At 47.0% G+C, this 19,577-nt stretch overlaps 3 protein-coding genes across 3 annotated transcripts in view; 1 reads left to right on the forward strand and 2 right to left on the reverse strand.

The window, feature by feature from the left end:
• Positions 1-2,856: 2,856 nt before the first annotated feature.
• Positions 2,857-4,512, reverse strand: LOC122541533 (uncharacterized). The gene has a single exon (XM_043678361.2). It carries the CDS (start codon positions 4,362-4,364, stop codon positions 2,895-2,897), a length of 1,470 nt encoding a protein of 489 aa, XP_043534296.2. The 5' UTR covers positions 4,365-4,512; the 3' UTR covers positions 2,857-2,894.
• A 3,226-nt stretch (positions 4,513-7,738) lies between these two features.
• Positions 7,739-19,336, reverse strand: LOC122541418 (zinc finger and BTB domain-containing protein 12-like). The gene is made up of 2 exons (XM_043678176.2): positions 19,193-19,336; positions 7,739-11,799 (listed from the first exon to the last, which is right to left on the reverse strand). Exon 2 carries the CDS (start codon positions 11,786-11,788, stop codon positions 10,709-10,711), a length of 1,080 nt encoding a protein of 359 aa, XP_043534111.2. The 5' UTR covers positions 11,789-11,799; positions 19,193-19,336; the 3' UTR covers positions 7,739-10,708.
• Positions 19,032-19,577, forward strand: part of LOC122541532 (uncharacterized) — a 44,415-nt gene continuing 43,869 nt past the window's right edge. Inside the window, exon 1 of the mRNA XM_087978703.1 lies at positions 19,032-19,064. Coding sequence (XP_087834829.1) covers positions 19,044-19,064 — 21 coding nt within the window. The 5' untranslated portion in view covers positions 19,032-19,043. The remainder of the gene's footprint in view (positions 19,065-19,577) is intronic.

Consider the following 19,577-nt stretch of genomic DNA (forward strand, 5'->3'; position numbering starts at 1 on the left):
GGTAGTTCTGACACAGAATCCGTCTGGTTGTGAATCATTCTGACAGTCAGTTGGCATCAGATTCAGCACTTTCTAATGTTTTGATATTGCATGGTTCCAGCAATTGCTATAGGATCACTCCAAAGGTCGGCACATTTGAAACTGGATCTTTCTCTGAATCTCGAACCGTTTTCTGCTGACAAACACCACAGTCACACAGATTCACAAACTCTTAGCTAACAAACCCACCAGCTATGTTTTATACATCCCCACACGAATCAGTGTTTTAGTAATTATTAATTGATAAACTTCCTTTCATTGGTAAAATGGCAAGTCTTAGCTGTCATAATAGCTGTCTCATTTGCTTGTCAGTGTTAAGTTAAAATTGCCATTTATGGACTCAAACTAGATTCAGTTCATGTCTTTGCAGAATGAATAATATTTATGAGAATAGTAATTCTGCCCCTCTCCCCATTTGAGATTAGTTACAATCTTGTTCCCACCATTTTTGGCATTAGTCACAATCTTGCCCTCATTGTCTAGAGATGTGTAAAAATCAGATTTCCACCATGAATTAAATTAACCTACATTGCTATCTTCTCTATTTTTGGGGATTTGTAACAATTCTGCTCTATCTAAGATTAGTAATAATCCTGTTCTTCCCTGCTGTTTCAGATTGTGCAGGATTGTTATCAATGTCAAAGATTAGTAACAAGCCTGTTTCCACCATGCCTGAGATTAGTAATATTTATGCCCTTATGTTTGAGATCAGTAACAATTGTGTTACCACTGTCTATGGGATTAATAATTTTATTCCCTTAATTTTCTACACCATCCTCAACACCATGTAGGAGTTTAGCAAGCATGCTTGATGTCAAATTTATCAGACGAGAGAATTTATGAAATTTATATTTATTTGTCAAGCAGCTGAAGATTGACACCAATATTATCCTTAGAGTTGAAATGAACCACAACACAATCTAAAAACTATACATTCTATTTTTTACATGTAATAAAACTCTACTGAGATGGAAAAGACAAGCTCTCTAATGGACTTAAAGGGTGGCTTGGTAGGTCACAGCTCATTCTCAGCAGGGATGGGAACAGTCAAGAAGGTTTGAAAGCTACACTGGTCCTTTAATCACTCTGCTCTCATTGGGAATTGATTTAGCAGCATATAAAACTAGCCATGACTGGTGTTACAAATACTTAGTAATCGTAGTTTCGTAAATACTGGCAGAATACAAAGCAGAGGTTAAACTAAACCTGGACAAAACATAGGCAAGGCCTCAGCTGGGATACTTTGTCCTGTTCAGGACCCTTGGAGCACTTTAGAAAGGACATTAGGGTTGGGGTAGGTGCAGGTCTCCAAAAATTGTTCCGGGCTAAAGGATATGGAGCGCTTGGGACTGTTCTTGGTGGTGGTGGTTTGGTGTAGGGGAAGGAGATTAGGTGCAAAATTGAGAGATGCTCAAAATCATTAATAGTTTCATCAAAGCAAACACAGAGAAACTGTTTCCATTGGTTACAAGAGTTGGAAACTAGAGGGCATAGGAGCAAGTTAATCAGCAGAAGAACCCAGAGGTGACAAGGAGAAATATTACTACAGGTAGCAATCTGCAAGACACTACCCAGATGGGCAGTGGAAAGAGATTCAATAACAGATTTTGACTATCAAATTTAACAAGCACTTCAATCTGCATTTAACATGCTGTAACTTACAGGGCTTTCGCCCCCAGGCTGGAGAGTAGAATTATGTTAGATAGACAGCAGCTGACACAGTCGGCTGAAGAACCATCATCCATGATGTGAGATCTATGATCTTTGTAAATTCGACAAATAGCAGAAGGGGAAAATGATATTTACAAAGTGATGCGAGTTTGATTAATTGAATCATATTACCAAGGAACCTGCAGAGCCATGAAAGGTGAATGGCTTCCTGCTCTGCAGTCTGATGTCTCAGACTGTAGTACAATTTGGAATTTGGCTGATCATCTTGTCGCAAAGCCTCAGTGACCAGGGCAAAGACCTCAAGGACAGTCAGTAAAATGGAGGTTCTATCCTCAGAGCCCCAGGGAACCAGTTGCAAGGGCATGTTTGCTGGTGATGTAGCTCCTTTGATCTTGACAAAATTGAGAACTTGACCTAGATGCAGAAAGAATGATCAGATCGGCCATGGAGAAAGTGAGGTCAGATCGGCCATGATCTTATTGAATGGTGGAGTGGATGCAAGGGGAGTATTGACCTACTTTGCTCCCACATCTTATTGGATAGGGGTCAGAGAACATGATAGAGACTGTAGGTGAGGTTGAATATAATGTGGAGGGTGGAGGGAGGCAGAAGAGCAGCAGCTCTTCTGAGATGGAGAGGGGAGGAGGCAGGCGCGAGGGGCACTACAAAAAGGAGGAGGAACTGTGTGTAATCTAGAGTGGAATTTGCACGTGTGTGCAGGGGCTGAGGTTTTAAGGTTGGTATGGAGTACCCCCCCCCCCCCCCCCCCCCAGCCATCCCACAAATTGTTCTACTTATTACCCTGCCACTCCCCCAACAACATAATAGGGAATTCTTCAAACACTCTCAACTCTTCTGGAAGGATCCTTTCACTCACGATCCAGAGACAGTACCTCATTCACCTCTGGGGATCCGATTACATACACACACCCTCCCCATTCCCCAAGGGATCAAGCCCAACAGACGTACCACCCCAGAGATTTACATTTCTCCTATTCTGCTTAATGCCAACCCAACCCCTAGGGATACACCGCCCACCCCACCACCGTGTGCTCCACTCCAATGCCTGTGCGTCCCTCCCTACGCCTTGCCCACCCACTTACGTGGGAGGGCACCCCCCAGCCCCATACAGCACACCTCCCTCGCTCCCATCACCCCAGGGCCACCCTGAACCCCCCGTCCAGCTAGGGCACTACCACGTTGATCTCGGCCAGCCTGGGCTCCCCGGAGTTCTTGCCGCTGGTGGTCTTGCCGTGCTGGTCCCGGAGGTGGACCCGCAGGGTGTTGTAGTGGGTGAAGCGCATGTCGCAGTAGCCGCAGCTGTGCGGCGAGTCTCCGCTGTGGACGTTCATGTGGTCCTTGAGCGAGCGGTTCTGGGTGAAGGCCCGGCCGCAGACGGCGCAGCCGTACGGCTTGAAGCCGGTGTGCACGTTGAGGTGCTGGGCCAGCCGCGCGTTCTTCTTGAAGAGCTTGCCGCAGAGCGGGCACATGTACAGCTTGTGGAGCAGCAGGTGGGCCGCCAGGCCGCTGCGCTGCTCGAACGGGGCCCCGCACTCCGAGCACAGGAGGGGCGGCTCGGCCAAGCCCCCGGGTCCGGGAGCAGGACCGGGCCCGGGGCCCTCCTCCAGGCCCGAGGCCTGCGGTTCCTCTCCCAGCCCGGGCCGCTGGTAGAAACCCCCTGACGCCCCTCCGCCGTAGAAACCCCCCGAGGCCCGGCACTCCTCGCTGGCCGAGCTCTCGTAGTCGTCCTCGGGCTCTTCCTCCCCTCCTTCCTCCGCCCCGGTGCCCGGCGGGTAGGCCTCGGCCACCATCCCTTCGGCCTTGGCCCGGTCCTCCTCCCCATCTCCGCCATCGCCCCCCTCCTCCCCTCCCTCCCCCTGGCCCACCTCCAGCCCCGGCCTCCGGTGGACGCGGCCCTCCGTCTCCAGGTAATCGGCGGCGGGCGGAGGAGGCGGGTGAGGGGCGGCGAGAGCCTCCCGGTCACCGGGGCCCAGGAGAGGAGGTGGTGGTGGAGAAGCCTGGGCCTCGAGTTTGACCGGTTCGACGCCTCGCACCGCCCCCGTCGTCCCAGGGGGTTGGGTGGGAGGAGGAAGGGGGGAGGCCTCGGCCTCGAGTCTCTCCGCCGCCCGGTTCGCAGCCGCTCCGACGCGCGGGTTTCCGGAGGAGCGGCCCGGGCGGAGGCCTCCTCCAGCGGCCGCAGGCCCCGCTCCGTCCTCGGCCTCACCGCCGCCCCCGTCCTGGGCGAGCCGCAGCAGCGAGGCGGCCACCACGCAGGGCGAGAGCGAGCGGCGGCACTGCTCGACCACGTCCTCCATCTGCAGGCAGCTGGCGGCGGTCAGGTAGTCGAGGATGTCGGCGAAGGGGAACTCGAGGCGGCCGGTGTAGCAGGCGAGCAGCAGGCGGAGCACGGCCTGCGGTGCGGCGGTGGCGGGCAGCACGGTGACCTCGCGGGCCGGCTCCATGCGGAAGCGGTCGCGCAGGAACGGCGAGCAGGCGGCCAGCACCACCCGGTGGCCCGGGAACCGCAGGCCGCCCGCCAGCACCGTCACGTCGCAGAACCACTCGCCCCGCCGCAGCTCGTCCATGTTCCGCAGCGCCGTCGAGTCGTGCTCCGGGAACCTGAAGCGCAGCAGCTTCCCCCCGCCGTCGGCCATCGCCTCCAGCTTCACCGCCTGCAGCAGCGACAACTCGACAGAGAAGTCCGCTTTGGTGATGGCCTTTCGGGGGTGTGGGGGCTGGTGTTGGCCGAGGAGCCTCAGCGTGTTCTCCCCACTCACACTCCACCCGCGGAGAGGGAGGGCTCTGTGCTGCCCAGGGATCAAGGAACTTGCATCTTCCCCCTGACGAACAACCGCTGCGTCTTTCAAAGGGAATCCTCCCTACTCTCTGTTCACTCTTGCGTTGCCACCCTGCCGATCCATTCCTTCTTCCCACCCCTCTGACCCCATTCCTTGTTCCCACCCCGATTGATTTTTCCTACCCCTCTGCCCATTCCTTGTTCCCACTCCTCTGACCCTATTTTTTGTTCCCGCCCTTCTGACCCCATTCCTTGTTCCCACCCTTCTGACCCCATTTCTTGTTCCCACCCCATTCCTTTTTTTCTGCTCCTCTGACCCTATTTCTTGTTCCCATTTCTCCTTCTCAGCCCCATTCCTTGTTCCCATCTCTCCACCCCATTCCTTGTTCCCATCTCTCCGCCCCATTCCTTGTTCCCACCTCTCTGTCCCATTCCTTGTTCCCACCTGTCACCACTCCTTGTTCCCATCCATTTTCCTTCTTCCCTCTCCTCTGCCTCCATTCCTTCTTTCCACCTCTCTGCCCATTCCATCTGCCCTCCTACCCCCTAATTCCTTCTTCCCACACTTCCCCACTCTCACCCATCTGCCTCCACTGTGTTCCCGCCCATCTCCTCTCCTCCCACTCTTGAATCCCCTGCACACTAATTCTGTCCACTGCCTCCATGCTCTTTCAACCTTCCGTGATCTTCCAGGCTGAGAGATTGGATAGGCTTGTTTTCCTGAGGGGAAAGAAGTCTGACTGAGAACCAATTGAGATGGACAAAGATCTGAGGGGTGTAGACAGGGACAAACCTTGCCCAGGGCAGTATGGTGGCTCAGTGGTTAGCACTGCTGCCTTATAGCACCAGGGACCAGGGTTCGATTCCAGCTTTGGGCTGTGTGGAGTTTGCACATTTTCTCCACGTTTGCATGTTTCCTCTCACCATCACCATCCAAAAATATGCAGTTGGATTGTCCGTGCTAAATTACCCATCGTCTAGAGATGTGCAGGCTAGGTGGATTAGCCATTGAAAATGCAGGGTTACAGGGATAGGGTAGAGGGATGGGTCTGACTGGGATGCTCTTTGGAGAGTTGGTGTAGACCTAATGGGCTGAATGGCTTGATTGCACACTGTAGGGGGTCCACTCTGTGAATAGAGGGGTCATAAACCAGAGGGCACAGTTTTATGGTAAAGAGTAGGAGGTTGAGAAGGGATATGAAGGAAATTCTTTCACTTCAAGGGTTGTGGGTATCCAAATATTTTGCCTGTTTGGATGGTGGATGCAAGAACCCTTGAGGCACTTAAGAACTATTAAATGAGCACTTGAAATATCCTATGATAAAAGGCTACAGGCCGATTGGATAATGGGTTTAGAATACATGGAGTTTGATGACTAGCATTGATACAATTGACTGAAGGTCCTCTTTCCCCATTGTTAAAAACTATTACTCCTTGTCATTATGTTTATGACCTGGCATAGGAGACTATAACTTGCAGGAAGCCTCAAGCACAAGTAAAATGCATCAAGCTGACCAGAAGACTCTCCAACTCTTACCACCAGATTGTAAAAGCTGGCAAGATTTGCAGACTGGTAGTTAAACTATTCTATCAACACACCCTCCTTGGCCATCAGGTATCAAGTTCTTGGGTAATCAAGCAGCAGGGTGGAAGAACACAGCAAGCCAGGCAGCATCAGGAGATGGAGAAGTCGACATTTCAGGTATAACCCTTCTTCAGGACTGAAGACGAGTTACACCTGAAACGTCGACTTTTCCACCTCCTGATTCTGACTGGCTTGCTGTGTTCTTTCAGCCTCCTGCTTGTCCACCTTGGATTCCAGTATCTGCAGTTGTTTTTGTCTCTAATCAAGTTCTCGGGAGGGATTTTTAACTCGATGTTAATATTTTAACTAAGAGGCAGGAATAACACCATAAGACTTTTGTCAGGTTATGAAGTTAATAATTAATTTATGAACAAACAGATTTGTTGGTGCAGGCACCTAACAATGAGTTGGAGTACAACTCTGTGTACCCATTAAAGTAAGAATGTCTTACTGCTAATTTGAAAGGCTATGCTGGAACAATCTGGAATATTGCATGTAATTTTGGTCTCCTTGCTAAAGAGAGGATATACTAGCCATAGAGCGTGCAGGGTAGGTTCACTTGATTGATACTGGAGATGGTAGGATTCTTCTTTGAGGAGAGATTGCTTTGATGGGACCTTTATTCACTGAAGTTTAGAAGGATAAGAGGAGGAATCTGATCGAAATGTCTGCAATTCTAACAGGGCTGGAGAAACTAGATGCAGGAGGATGTTCCCCCAGTTGTGGAGTCTAGAACCAGGGAACACAGCCTCAAGATACAGGGTATATCATTTAGTACTGAGTGGAGGAAAGATTTCTTCACTGCATTGGTAGTGAATCTGTGGAGTGATTTACCACAAAAGGCTGTGGAGGCCAAGTTACTGAATAAATTCAAGAAAGAGATACATTTCTTGATTTTAAAGGCATCGGGGGTATTTGAGAAATTGGGAATATGGCTTTGAGATGGTGTCTGAAATACTTTCAAATAAACCTGTTGCACTATAACCTGGTGTTATGTTATTTTTAACTTTGTTCACCCCAGTGTAACACCGGCATCTTCAAATCTTGATTGTATTGGACAGGCTTGAAGACCAAAATGGTCTTCTTCTGCTTCTACTTTCTATGTTTCGGTCTCTCTATTTAAAGAAGGATATATTTGCATTGGTACAGTAGTGAAGATTCACTAAATCGATCTTTGGGTTGAGAGGATTGTCCTATGATGACATGCTGAGTAACCTGGGCCTACATCCTATACATATAAAAGAAAAATATCATCTTGAGATGTAAGTGTGACTTGCAAGGGCAGTGTTTAGAGCCCTTTTCCCATTTACCAGCCTGGAGAAAATTGCTGGTGGGCTGCCTTTTTGATAAGTGAATTAATAGGGCAGTGAAAGAGGTCACCTTGTTATAAGCCTGAAGTCAAATATAGATGCAAATTGGGCAAGGATAGCATGCTTACAAAATTTCTGGATTGTGAGAAACTTGGAAATATAGCACATGTTGAAGACAGAGTAGAATTTCAAAAGAACATGGATGATCATAGATATCTCCTAATTAACTTGTTAAGAGATGTTATTATTCACCTCTAGAGTAGGCGAGACTTGAACCAACGCCTTCTTTCTCAGACATAGGGACACTTCCAGTGCCACAAAACCCTCAGACAGTTACATATTTTATTCTTTTAATGGTTATCAGTGGCAAGGCCGGCATTTGTTCCCCCCTACCCTAACCTGAAATTGATTAGCGTGATGGGCCATTTTAGAGGGCAATTAAGCTTCAGCCACATTATGTATCTGGAGTCACATGTGGGCCAGTCAAGGTCAGGGTGCTACATGTCCTTCTCTATATGGCATGAGTGAACCAGATGGGTTTTTACAACAAATGATGGTAGTTTCAAGACACTGTTACTGAGATTAGCTTTACTTTTAAGAATTATTGACCGAATTAACATTCCACCAGGTGCTGCCGGGTGTGTGCGTGGGTTTGAACTCATGGCTGACACTAGAGTCTGGGCCTTTGGATTGTGAGTCAAGTGACAATCCAGAGACAAATTGGTAGAATAGACCGATGGGGACATTTGCAATTTTATGTAGAGAATTCTGAAGTGATCCATTTTGGTAAATAGCGATACTATATTGAACAAAATGGTACAACACTAAAGTAGCTGCTGTAGCATAGGGACCTAGATATATTTGTGCATATGTAATTTCACATGGCAGAAAAGTTGGGCATAAGTAGTTAAGAAATCAAAGTCATGGGTGTCATAACAGGGGCACTGATAAATCTTTACAAAGCTCTTATTTGGCCTCAACTGTGTACTGCATCCAATTCTGAGGACCACACTTTTAAAAAGATATGAAGGCATTTGAGAAGATGCAGGTAAAATTCGCCGAATGGTTCCTGGGATAGGCAATTTCAGCTAGGTAGATTAGTAAATTGAGACAGGTTTCTACAATGAAGACAAAGTTGAGAGGAGATTTGATTGAGCAAATTAAAATAGTGGGCGGCACGGTGGCACAGTGGTTAGCACTGCTGCCTCACAGCGCCAGAGACCCGGGTTCAATTCCCGACTCAGGCGACTGACTGTGTGGAGTTTGCACATTCTCCCCGTGTCTGCGTGGGTTTCCTCCGGGTGCTCCGGTTTCCTCCCACAGTCCAAAGATGTGCAGGTCAGGTGAATTGGCCATGCTAAATTGCCCGTAGTGTTAGGTTAAAGGGGTAAATGTAGGGGTATGGGTGGGTTGCGCTTCGGCGGGTCGGTGTGGACTTGTTGGGCCGAAGGGCCTGTTTCCACACTAAGTAATCTAATCTAATCTAATCTAATCTAATCTAATCTGTAAGATGTCTGGACAGAGCAGATGGGGAAGAAACTGTTCCCACTTTTGAAATAATCACAAAAGAGGGCACTGGTTTAAGGAAATTGGTAAAAGGAACAACAGAGACAGGAGAGAAAAAGACTTATAAAGTGAGTGTTTTGGATTAGGAATGACCAAGACTGTGTTAGACAGAAGGTGAGTCGTAGCTTTCAAAGAGCAATTGGATTATAATCTGAAAAAGGAAATAAAATATACAGGGTTGCAGGGAGAGTGGCAGAAGGCGAATCCCTTAAGCTGTTACATACATGATAGGTTGAATGAGCTCCTGCGTTGTAAACATTCCATGATTCTATAATTCTTCCCTGAGGAGACATAAGCGAACTGGGTGGGTTTCAGATGGCAATTCCCATTCAATTTTAATGATAAAACAATTAAAACACCAGGAGGTTAAATTCTGAAAATATCATACTTGAATTGGAATGCAAGCTCTTTGGATTAGTAGCCAAGAGCAAAACATGAAAAACCTGTGGACATTGGGAAAAACAAAATGGAGGGAATCTGTATTAAAAGTATTGAACTGTGCTAAAAGGAAACAGCCCAAATTTGGAAGACATAAATACTCATCCAGGATTACAACAATTAAAAAAATGTAATTTAACAAAGTACCAATTCAACAATCAATTGTTAATTAATATACAGATATACGGATTAAATTCACACCCATAAGTAGCTCCTACTGTAACAGGCATCTTAAGAAGAACTTCTAAACTTTGAAACACTATTCTACATTTAAGGACAATCATTGTAGGAGCTCATGCCAACTTTTGCGTGAGGTGTTAAGCCAAAACCACATCATTCCACTCTGTTGGACCGTTAGGATAAAGAGCAGGGGACCTATCCTCAGTGTCCTGGGCAAAAATATATAAGCGTGAGTAAACATCCCATTATGAGACACAGATGGTCCATTCATTCTCATGTGATGCACAGAATTGTCTGCTGCTTTTCCACATTTCAACATTGGCTATAAAGCTCTTTGGCATATTCTAAGATTGTGGAAGGAGGTAGAAAGGAAAGCTTTTCTCTGGTCTTCTGCTTTCTACGCATGAGAACAACTTGAGAGTAGCCCCTACAGTGAGGGACAGCCCAACAGTGGTGGACTCTCCCTCTCCCTCTTTATGGGCATTTAAGCGGGCATTGGATAGGTATATGGAGGATAGTGGGGTTAGTATAGGTTAGGTGGGCTTGGATCGGCGCAACATCGAGGGCCAAAGGGCCTGTACTGCGCTGTATTCTTCTATGTTCTAACACCAGATTCAGAAGCCCCAATAGGAGACCACAGAGTGAGGGAGGCCCCAATGGGTGACCACAGATTAAAGGAGCCTGCACAGTGATGAAGACCCTGACATAAAGTGAGGGATAGTCCAATGGGGAACCACACAGTGAGAGAGAAACCAATGGAAACCACAGAGCAAGTGCGAAACCAATGGGAATCTGCAGAGAGAGCCCTTGACACCAGACCCAGTGAGAGAGAACCTGACAGCATGAGCAAGGGAGATCCCAACAGCAGTAAACAGTGAGGGAGATATCGATGGGACTGCGCAGAGCAAGGGAGGTCCCGATGGGACTATGCAGAGCGAAGGAGACCCTGATGAGACTGTGCAGAGTGAGGAGACCCTGATGGGATTGTGCAGAACGAGGGAGACCATGATGAGACTGTGCAGAGTGAAGCAGATTCTGATGGGACTGCACAGAGCAAGGGAGACCCTTATGGATCTGTGCACAGCAAGGACCTGACAGGTCTGTACAGAGTTAAGGGTCCCTCTACACTGGCTCCGCATAGGTGCTGGCCGTGCCGAGTAGGGCCAACCTACAGTTGTCAGCTGTAGTTTTGCTGTGCTGCTCTTTGAGATGCCGGCGGAGGGCGGGCTTGTGGGCGAAGCTCATGTGGCAGTAGTGGCAACAGTGAGGCCTGGCTCCGCTGTGCAGGTTCATGTGGTCCTTGAGCGATCGGTTCTGGGTGAAGGTGCGGCCGCAGACGGTGCAGAGGTAGGGCTTGATGCCGGTGTGCACGTGGATGTGGCGGGCCAGGTTGACCCGCTGGTGGAACACCTTGCCGCATCTGGGGCACATGAAGAGCTTGTGGGCCTTCATGTGGGCCACCAGATGCTCCGGGTGCTGGAAGGCCTGCGCACACACGCTGCAGTGAATGGGCCGCGGGCAGGCGGGGCGGCCCAGGGGGGGCCCGCTCTCCTCGGCCGCCGAGCTGTCCTCATCGGAGGAGGAGCCCCTGCCACCGATCAGCACAGAGCCGTCCTCCTCCTCCTCGGCAGCCTCGGAGAGCTCGGGGTGGGCCTCCTGCCGGGGGTCGCTGGGTTGGCTTCGAGAAGGTTCCGCCGCCGCCGCCGGGCCGTCCACCTCGATGACCACGTAAACGTCATCGTCGTCGGTTGCCTCGGACGCCTCCTGGGCCCGAGCGTGAGGCCCAACGGTCACCCTGTCGTCCTCGAGCTTGATGCGGGGGTCGATGCACGTGGAGAGTGCGCGCCTGCACTCCTCCACCACGTGGTCCATCTGCAGGTAGCTGGCCACCGTCAGGTAGCTGAGCACCTCCCCGCAGGGCACGTCGAGCGAGCCCGTGTAGCATGAGAGCAGCAGGCGGGAGAGCATCTCGGTGCCCTCGCTCAGCGCCACGCGCACCTCTGGCGACGGCTGCAGCAGGAACTGGTCGCGCAGGAACGGCGAGCACGCGGCCAGCACCACGCGATGCCCCGCGAACCGCAGCTGGCCTGTCACCACGGTCACGTCGCAGAAACGTTCCTCCACGCGGAGTTGGTTCATCCTGTTCAGGGTCGTCGACTCGTGGTGGAGGAACTGGAACTGAAGGACCTCTCTCGGCGCCATGGCCTCTCGAACTGTTCGAAATGAAGAGAGAGAGGGAGACACACAAAAAAAATGTCAAAGGCCCTGGTGAAACTGCGCCTGAGAAATAACCACCAAGGGGGACATGGAAACAAAAACAATTCCGCCCAACCGGTCGGTGTCACGTGTAATGCGCCAATGGAGTCTACCCACATCTTTCCAGCTGTTTTTAGACTTCTGAAAGGACCTCTCAAATTTCAAATCTACTGTTGATTTTGCTTTTTGTGCACCTTCTTTGCAGCCGTAACTTTGTATTCCTCATGCTGTTCAATCACTCTGAGATCTTTGTGTCATTGTACTGTTATGATCTGCTGTACTGCACCTGAAACAAGACTTTTCACTGTACTTGGGTACATGTGACAATAAAAAAATCAAATCATCCAAATCTCCACACTTGAACAACTGTCAGTGTGGAGTTTGCACATTCTCTGCCTGTCTGTTGGTTTCCTCCCACAGTCCAAAGATGTTCTGGTTAAGTGAATTAGCTATGCTGTGTCCAGGGATTTGCAGGCTAAGCGGAATAGCCATGAGAAATGCAGGATTGTGGGCTTCAGAGGGTTGGTGAGGACTCAATGGATCGAATGGCCTGCTTCCACACTTTCGTGATTCTATGACAAACCTATCATTGTTACCCTTCAATCCCTTCTTCCTCTTGTGCTCACTAACTTCCTCTTCTGTGCAATGTGCAGCATTAGTTTCAATCTGTGTCTGTGGGAGTGAGTTTCACATCCTTCAGGAAAAAGACGTTTCTCCTGAATTTCTTATTGGATCTTTAGTTATAGAACCAAGAATACAGGACAGAAGAGTCCTATCTGCCCATCAAGTAGGGTAGCACAGTGGCTAGCACTGCTGCCCCACAGTGCTAGGGACCTGGGTTAAATTCTAGCCTCAGGTGACTGTCTGGAGTTTGCATATTTTCCCTGTGTCTGCATGGGTTTCCTCTGGGTGCTCTAGTTTCATTTCACAGTCCAAAGATGTGCAAAGTTAGGTGAATTGACCATGCTAAATTGCCCATAGTGTTTGAAAATGTATTGGTTAGGTACATTAGTCATGGGAAATGTAGAGTGGTAGGGAAATTGGTCTGAGTGGGATACATTACAGAAGTTCTGTATAGACATGTTGGGCCAAATGGCCTGTTTCCACACTAGGGAGTCTATGACAAACTGTCTGTAAATCTATACTAGTTCCACTTTCCAGCACTTGGTCCATATCCTTGAATGTTATAGCATTTTATGTGCTCATCCAAGTTTTTTTTTTGAAGGTTGTGAGATTTCCCACTTCAACTACCTCCCAAGCAGTGCACTCCAGATTCCCACCACAACTGGGTGAAAACTATTTTCCTCAAATCCCTTCTAATCATCTTGCTTCCCATCTTAGAATGTTGCCCCCTTATTCAAACAAGGGGGAAACAGCTGTTTTCTATCCAACCTGTCCATGCCCTCACAATCTGATATACCTCAATCAGGTTGCCTCTCAGTCTTTTCTATTCTAAAGTAAGCAACTTCACTTACCCAGTTTCTCTTCATAGTAAATATGCCCTATCCCAGGTAACATCCTGATGAATCTCCTCTGCACCCCCTAAAGTGTGGTGACCAGAAGTGCACACAAAAGTCTAGGTGTGTCTTAACCAAAGCCCTGTACATCTCCAACATAACCTCCCTGTTCTTGTAATCTCTGCTACAACTCATAAAGGCAAGTGTCCTGTGTGCCTTCATAACTACCCAAATAACCTGCCCTACAACCTACAGAGATCTATGGACAATCACCTCAAGATTTCTCTGTTCCTCCTGTCCTTTCATTCATTGAGTACTCCCTTGTTACTTCTTCCAAATTGCATCACCTCACATTTTTAAGAGTTAAAATCCATCTGCCCAACTCATCTATTGCCTTCTGTAACCTAAGACTTCCCGTATCACTGGCAATCACCTGGCCAATCTTTGTGTTATCTGTAAACTGATTTATCATACACCCACATTCTCATCTATACAATTTATATGTCACAAACAATAATGGACCCAGCAAGATTCCTGTGGTACAGTACTGCAAAACAACTTCGAGTCATACACCACCCTGTGTCTCCTACCACCAAGCTAACTTTGGATCCAGCTTGCCAAGTTACCCAGGATCTTTAACATTTTCAGTTTGCCATGCCGGACCTTTTTTGAAGGTTTATGGTCTTTGCCAAAAGATTAAACATGCTCTCAGAATCCACACTGTCAAAATTTTCCTACTTGTAAATACATTAGGCCACCTCTCTGCCACATTTTCAGGAAAAATAAAGAGGACTGTGCCAGCCTGTCAATTCTTTCTGATTGTCCTTATGAATCTACTCTGCACACTTTTCACTGTCTGTAAAATATTACAAATCCTATTTGTAATATGTCGACCTCTAAATGTGGTCTAGCCAACATCTGAAGTGGGTTTTGTGTAGCTTTTCTGCTTTGCAATCCTGTTCAACCAGATACAAAGCCTAGTGTTTATTTTGTTTTTTTTTAAAAAATGGTTTTGCTAAAAAGTGGTTCAATCTGTAATGACTGATGTATTTGTATTCCATGATTAATTTGTCCCTCTAACCTACCTGGATTTGCACACAGTAAGTGCCCTTCCTATCTTCTACAAAATGCATTATTTCATATTTACATATTAAGCATCATTTGTCAAATATTTGACCCTTCTGTAAATTTACTAACATCTTGCTCGAATTGATTGCTTTCCTTCGCAGTGAAACAATAAACCTAACAGCAGGAATCTATATAGTTCCCAGCACCTGCTCCACCACTTAGTACAAGCATGGATTACCTTGGGCTTCAAATCCCCTTCTTCACAACTCCTCACAACCCTTTGATTCCTGTGTGATCAAACCAGCTGTCCATTTCAGCCTTAAATATACTCAATGATGGAGCATCCATATTCATCTCGGGTCAAGTAATTCATGACTCACAACCTCTAGTGAAGCAATTCTCCTAATCTTGATTCTAGACGAATGACTTCTTATTTGAAACACTGCCCTTTGTTCTAGATTCCCCATCCAAGGGCAAACAACCATTCAGTATCAATCTTGTAAAGGCCACTTTAAAATGCTGTATGTTTGATTGAGATCACCCCTGAGTCTTCTAAACACCAGAGAATATAGGTCCAGTTTATTCAGCCTTGTGATATAGGTCAACCTGCACATCCCAGGGAGCAATCTCATGAATCTTTTCTGTACCAAATCCAAGTCTCTTAAATATGGAGACCAAAATTGCACACAAGATGTGGTCCATTGAAAGCTCTGTACAGCTGCAGCTGGACTTCTTTTATTCTTGTCTTCCCAACTCCCTTGCAATAAAGGCCAAACTATCCCTCCTCACAATTTGGTATTGTCATGTGGAAATGTAATGTTGTGGCTCAAAGAAGGGCAGGACGAGATGTTAAATATTCCAACATACAAGGTGCTCAGGAAAGGGAAGAATAAAAAGGCAAGAAGTGGCAATACGAGTTAAAAGGTGCAGGAGAAAAAAGGGTATCCCAGAGAGATCAAAGACAATCGATTTTGCTCGAGCCAAGAGAACAGAAAAGGAGCAATTCAATTGCTTTGTGTAGCCCATAGGCTGTTAGCATAGGCCCACCCAGTGGGAAGGCTGCAGAGGAAAGGAAATTTGCAAGGAATTTACAAAGCCACACGAGAATCATGGAGTTGTCACAATGTGGGGCTGTAGACCTGTAGAATGTGAAGGGCACAACAGGGAAAGTGTTTTGAGAAAGTATAAAGAACTTCTCCTCAAGGTGGTGCCAGAGGACCGCAGAACTGCAAATGTCAGATTCTTGTTCAAAACAAAGGTGTGAAGTTTAGGCCAGTCAATTTAACTTTGGTGAGGAAGCATCTGGGGAAAAAAAGAACTCAGGACAAAATTAATAGCCATTTGGGCAAATGCAGATTTAATTAAGGAAGGCCAACACAGATTTGTTAAGGGAATATGCTGTTTTACTTGCTGGAGATTTTTAATGAGGTAGCAGAAAGGATTGATGGAAGTAATGCTATAGATATGATGTGCTCGGACATACAATAGTTTGACACAGTGCCACACTACATACTTGTGAGCAAAGTTATGGTTGATAGAATAAAAAGACAATGTTATCATGGATTTCAAATTGTCTGATTGACAGGATGCAAAAAATACTTGTGAATGGGTACGTTTGGGTTGGAAGGAGTGTAGCTCCCCAGAGATCAGTGCTGGTAGCCTTGCTCTTTAAGACATATTTTAATTATCTAGACCTTGATGCACAGGGCACAATTACAAAATTTGCAGATCACACAAAACTTGGAAGCATTTTGAATGTAAACAAGTTGGTGGTATGGACAGACAAGTGGCAGATTAATTTCAGTGTAGATATCCCTGAGGAAATTGAGTTTGGTAGAAAGCATACAGACAGGCAATATAAAATAAAGAGTGTACAGGAGCAGATGGAATTTGATGTACATGTGAATAAGACATTGGAGAGGGGAACAGCATTGTTGATAAAGCACACTATATCCGAGGCATTATTAATTGGAGCATGGACTACAAGAGGGGGTTGTGCTAAATTTGTGAAAGACAGTGCTTCAGCTGCTACTAAAGTATTGAATCCAGTTCTTGGAAATACAAGAAAGCATTGAAGTACAGAAAAGATTAGCAAGAATAGGTCCAAGTATGAGGAACCTCAGTTATTTGGATTGATTGGAGAAGTTGAGACTGTTTTTCTTGCAGAAGAGAGGAGATTTGACAGCAGTATTCAAATTATGAGGAATTTGGACAACATAGATAAAAGATTGTTCCCATTGCTCATTGAGAAGGTCCAGAGTTAAGGAAATTGAAAAAAGAAACAACAGAGATACATCTTCATGTAGCAAGCAGTAAATATCGCATGCATGTGCTGCCTGAGAATGCATGGAGGCAGTTTCAATCAAGGCATTCAAGAGGGAGTTAGGTTGAAAAAGGAATTGAGTGCAGAGGTACTAGGAGTGTCTCTGGATGTGTGTATTAAGACCATTGATATAGGAACAAGGGTAGGTCCCTCAAGCCTGCTCCAATATTCTGACATTCCTAATGTCTACTTTGCTGTATTTTCCCTATAATCATTCATTACTCTAACGATCAGGAATGTATTTACCTAAACCTTAAATATACATAAGGATTCTACTCTCATAGCTATCTGTGGCAAGGAATTACAAAGACACTTCTTCATTGTCTTAAAATTGGTGGTGTTTTATTCTGAGACTTTGCCTTCTATCCTGGACTCTCCCATGATAGGAAACATCCTCTCAGCATTTATCCTGTCAAGTCCCTTAAGCATCCTATATATTTCAATGCTATCACCTCTCATTCTTCTAAACACCGTTGAGTAGAGTCCCAGCCTCTTAAGCCCTTGCACAGAGGACAATGTCTCTATACCAGAGATAATCCTCCCGAATCTTCTCTGCCTCTGCTTGATACCTTTGCTTAAATAAAAGGGACAAAAATATCACAGTAAACTAGATATGGTCTCACCATTACCTTGTTCAGTTACAGTAAGATGTCCCAACTCTCATACTGCAACCCCCTTGAAATAAATCACATCCTGACTTCCATAACACACAAAAAACTGAAATAGTTACAAAAACTCAGCAGGTGTAGCAGCTTGTTCTGGACAGTTCTGAAGGGTTATTGAATCTGAAAAGTTAACTCTGCTTTCTCTCCACAGATGCTGCAAAACCTGAGGTTTTCCTATATTTCTGTTTTCGTTTCTGATACTCAGCATCCATAGTTCTTGGGTTTTCCAAGATTTCATGAGCATTCCCAATTACCTGTATGCCGCCTTTCTGTTTTCATTTAGACACCTGTTCTGTGTACGAATACGACAGGTCAAAAGAACTCCTTCTATAGGCTAGTAACTTCTAGTAACCATTCTCTGATATAACCAACCATGGGCTGAGCATAACAAATGCTGGAGATCTGTGAAGTGCCTAGTCTGAAGATCAGATGTTATTCCTTCAATTTGCACTATGATTGACTCTAGGTGCCAAGGTCAGACAAGTGGGCATGCAAGCAGGCCACTATGTTAAAATGACTGGCTGCAGGCCAGACAGGGTTGTGCTTGCACACATACTGAAGGCGTTCTGAAAAGCTGTCAGCCAGACTGTTCATACTGCAGAAACCAAACATAGACTGAGTGACCCCTTTGCAGAATACCTCCAGCCTCATCTTCAGACTAGGCACTTTACGGCCTTCTGGATTTAATACTGTACTGAGTTCAACACCTTCAAATTGTGAACCAACCCCCCATTCTTTGCCTTTTTATTAGCTTCACTTGTTACATTCTCCGTCACAATGTTTTCTCTCCCCTTGCCCAACACCAGTGGGACTGTTTGTTCTTTCAAGTCTGGCAGTTAGAGATATCATTGTTCTGCATTCTCACATTCCCAGCACTTAATCTGAACTATCAACATCCTTTCTCCCTCAGCGTTCTACACTCTCCACCTACCCCTCCCCAACATTAACATAGATACTATCCCTTCCCCATTTCATTTCAGTTCTGATGAAGAGTCATAGAGATGTACAGCATGGAAACAGACCCTTCTGTCCAACTCATCCATGCTGTCCAGATATCCTAAATTAATCTAGTCCCATTTGAATTGAATTGAATTGAATTTATTGTCATATGTACAGAGGCACAGTGAAGAGCTTTGTCTTGCGAGCATTTGCCAGCACTTGGCCCATATCCCTCTAAACCCTTCCTAATTATATCCTAATTTTAAATGCTGTAATTGTACCAGCCTCCACTACTTTCTCTGGCAGCTCACTTCATACACACACCACCCTCTGGGTGGAAAACGTTGCCCCTTAGGTCCCTTTTATATCTTTCTAATTCTAATTCTAATTCTAGTCTCCCCAACCCCAGGAAAAGTCCTCGTCTCTTTATCCTATCCGTGCCCCTCATGATTTTATAAACCTCTACATGGCAAAAAGTCATCTGGACTCGAAACGTTAGCTTGCGCTATTTCTCTCCCTCCACGGGTTCTGTCGAATTCACTGTGATCTCCAGCTTTTGTTGTTCTCAGAATGGTTTCCAGCATCTGCAGTAATTTGCTCCGACGTGCTTTGAGCACTTCCCACTCCCTCTTTTAAGAAGCACTGGCCCTTTAAAGGCTGGTCCTGCCCCTTCATCTGGTCAGGTCCCGCCCCCGTGCAGGTTAGGCCCCGCCCCCTCCGCTGCGCAATGACGTCACGGGCCGGGAGCCATGGCTTCCCTGGATGCTGAGGTGAGACAGCCGCTGAGGGAAGGGAATTCCTCTTTCCGATTTAAAAAATCGCCGCGACCCCCCACTTAACGCCGGGGACGCTTAGGCTGCTCTTCGCCCAACCCCGCTCAAATCCCATCCCGGCTTACATTTAAAACCGAGGCTTTTTCCTTTTCCCCTCCCCCGCTCTTTGCTGCTCCGTCGGTTCCGAGTCCACGGCGGCCATGGGTCTGAGGCGCTTTGTGAGGCGGAGAGGGGGAAGGAGACGGCTGATTGACAGCTGGGACCAGGGAACCTGGGCAACGCATCTGCTCCCCCTGGCGTTGGATTGAGTGGAATGCGTTATGCGCGATCCAGGGCTTAGGTTTGCGGGCGATCGATCGCGTCACCCCGTAACCTGTGTTGCGTATTGGCTATCTGTTGTGGGCTAGCTACGGAATGCATTACACAGGGTTAGGGTTGGCCTGCGATGATTGATTGTAGAACCCTGCGTCCTGTGTAATATATGTATCCCCGCCCCCTGGAGTGTTTGGA

Source organism: Chiloscyllium plagiosum, unplaced genomic scaffold (assembly GCF_037043375.1).
Source record: "Chiloscyllium plagiosum isolate Xiang-an unplaced genomic scaffold, Cpla_swu_hap1 HiC_scaffold_35, whole genome shotgun sequence".
NCBI lineage: Eukaryota > Metazoa > Chordata > Chondrichthyes > Orectolobiformes > Hemiscylliidae > Chiloscyllium > Chiloscyllium plagiosum.

Excerpts from the sequence above, each read along its gene's own strand:
- LOC122541533 (XM_043678361.2), bottom strand. The coding sequence starts at position 4,364 with ATGGCCGACGGCGGGGGGAAGCTGCTGCGCTTCAGGTTCCCGGAGCAC.
- LOC122541418 (XM_043678176.2), bottom strand. The coding sequence starts at position 11,788 with ATGGCGCCGAGAGAGGTCCTTCAGTTCCAGTTCCTCCACCACGAGTCG.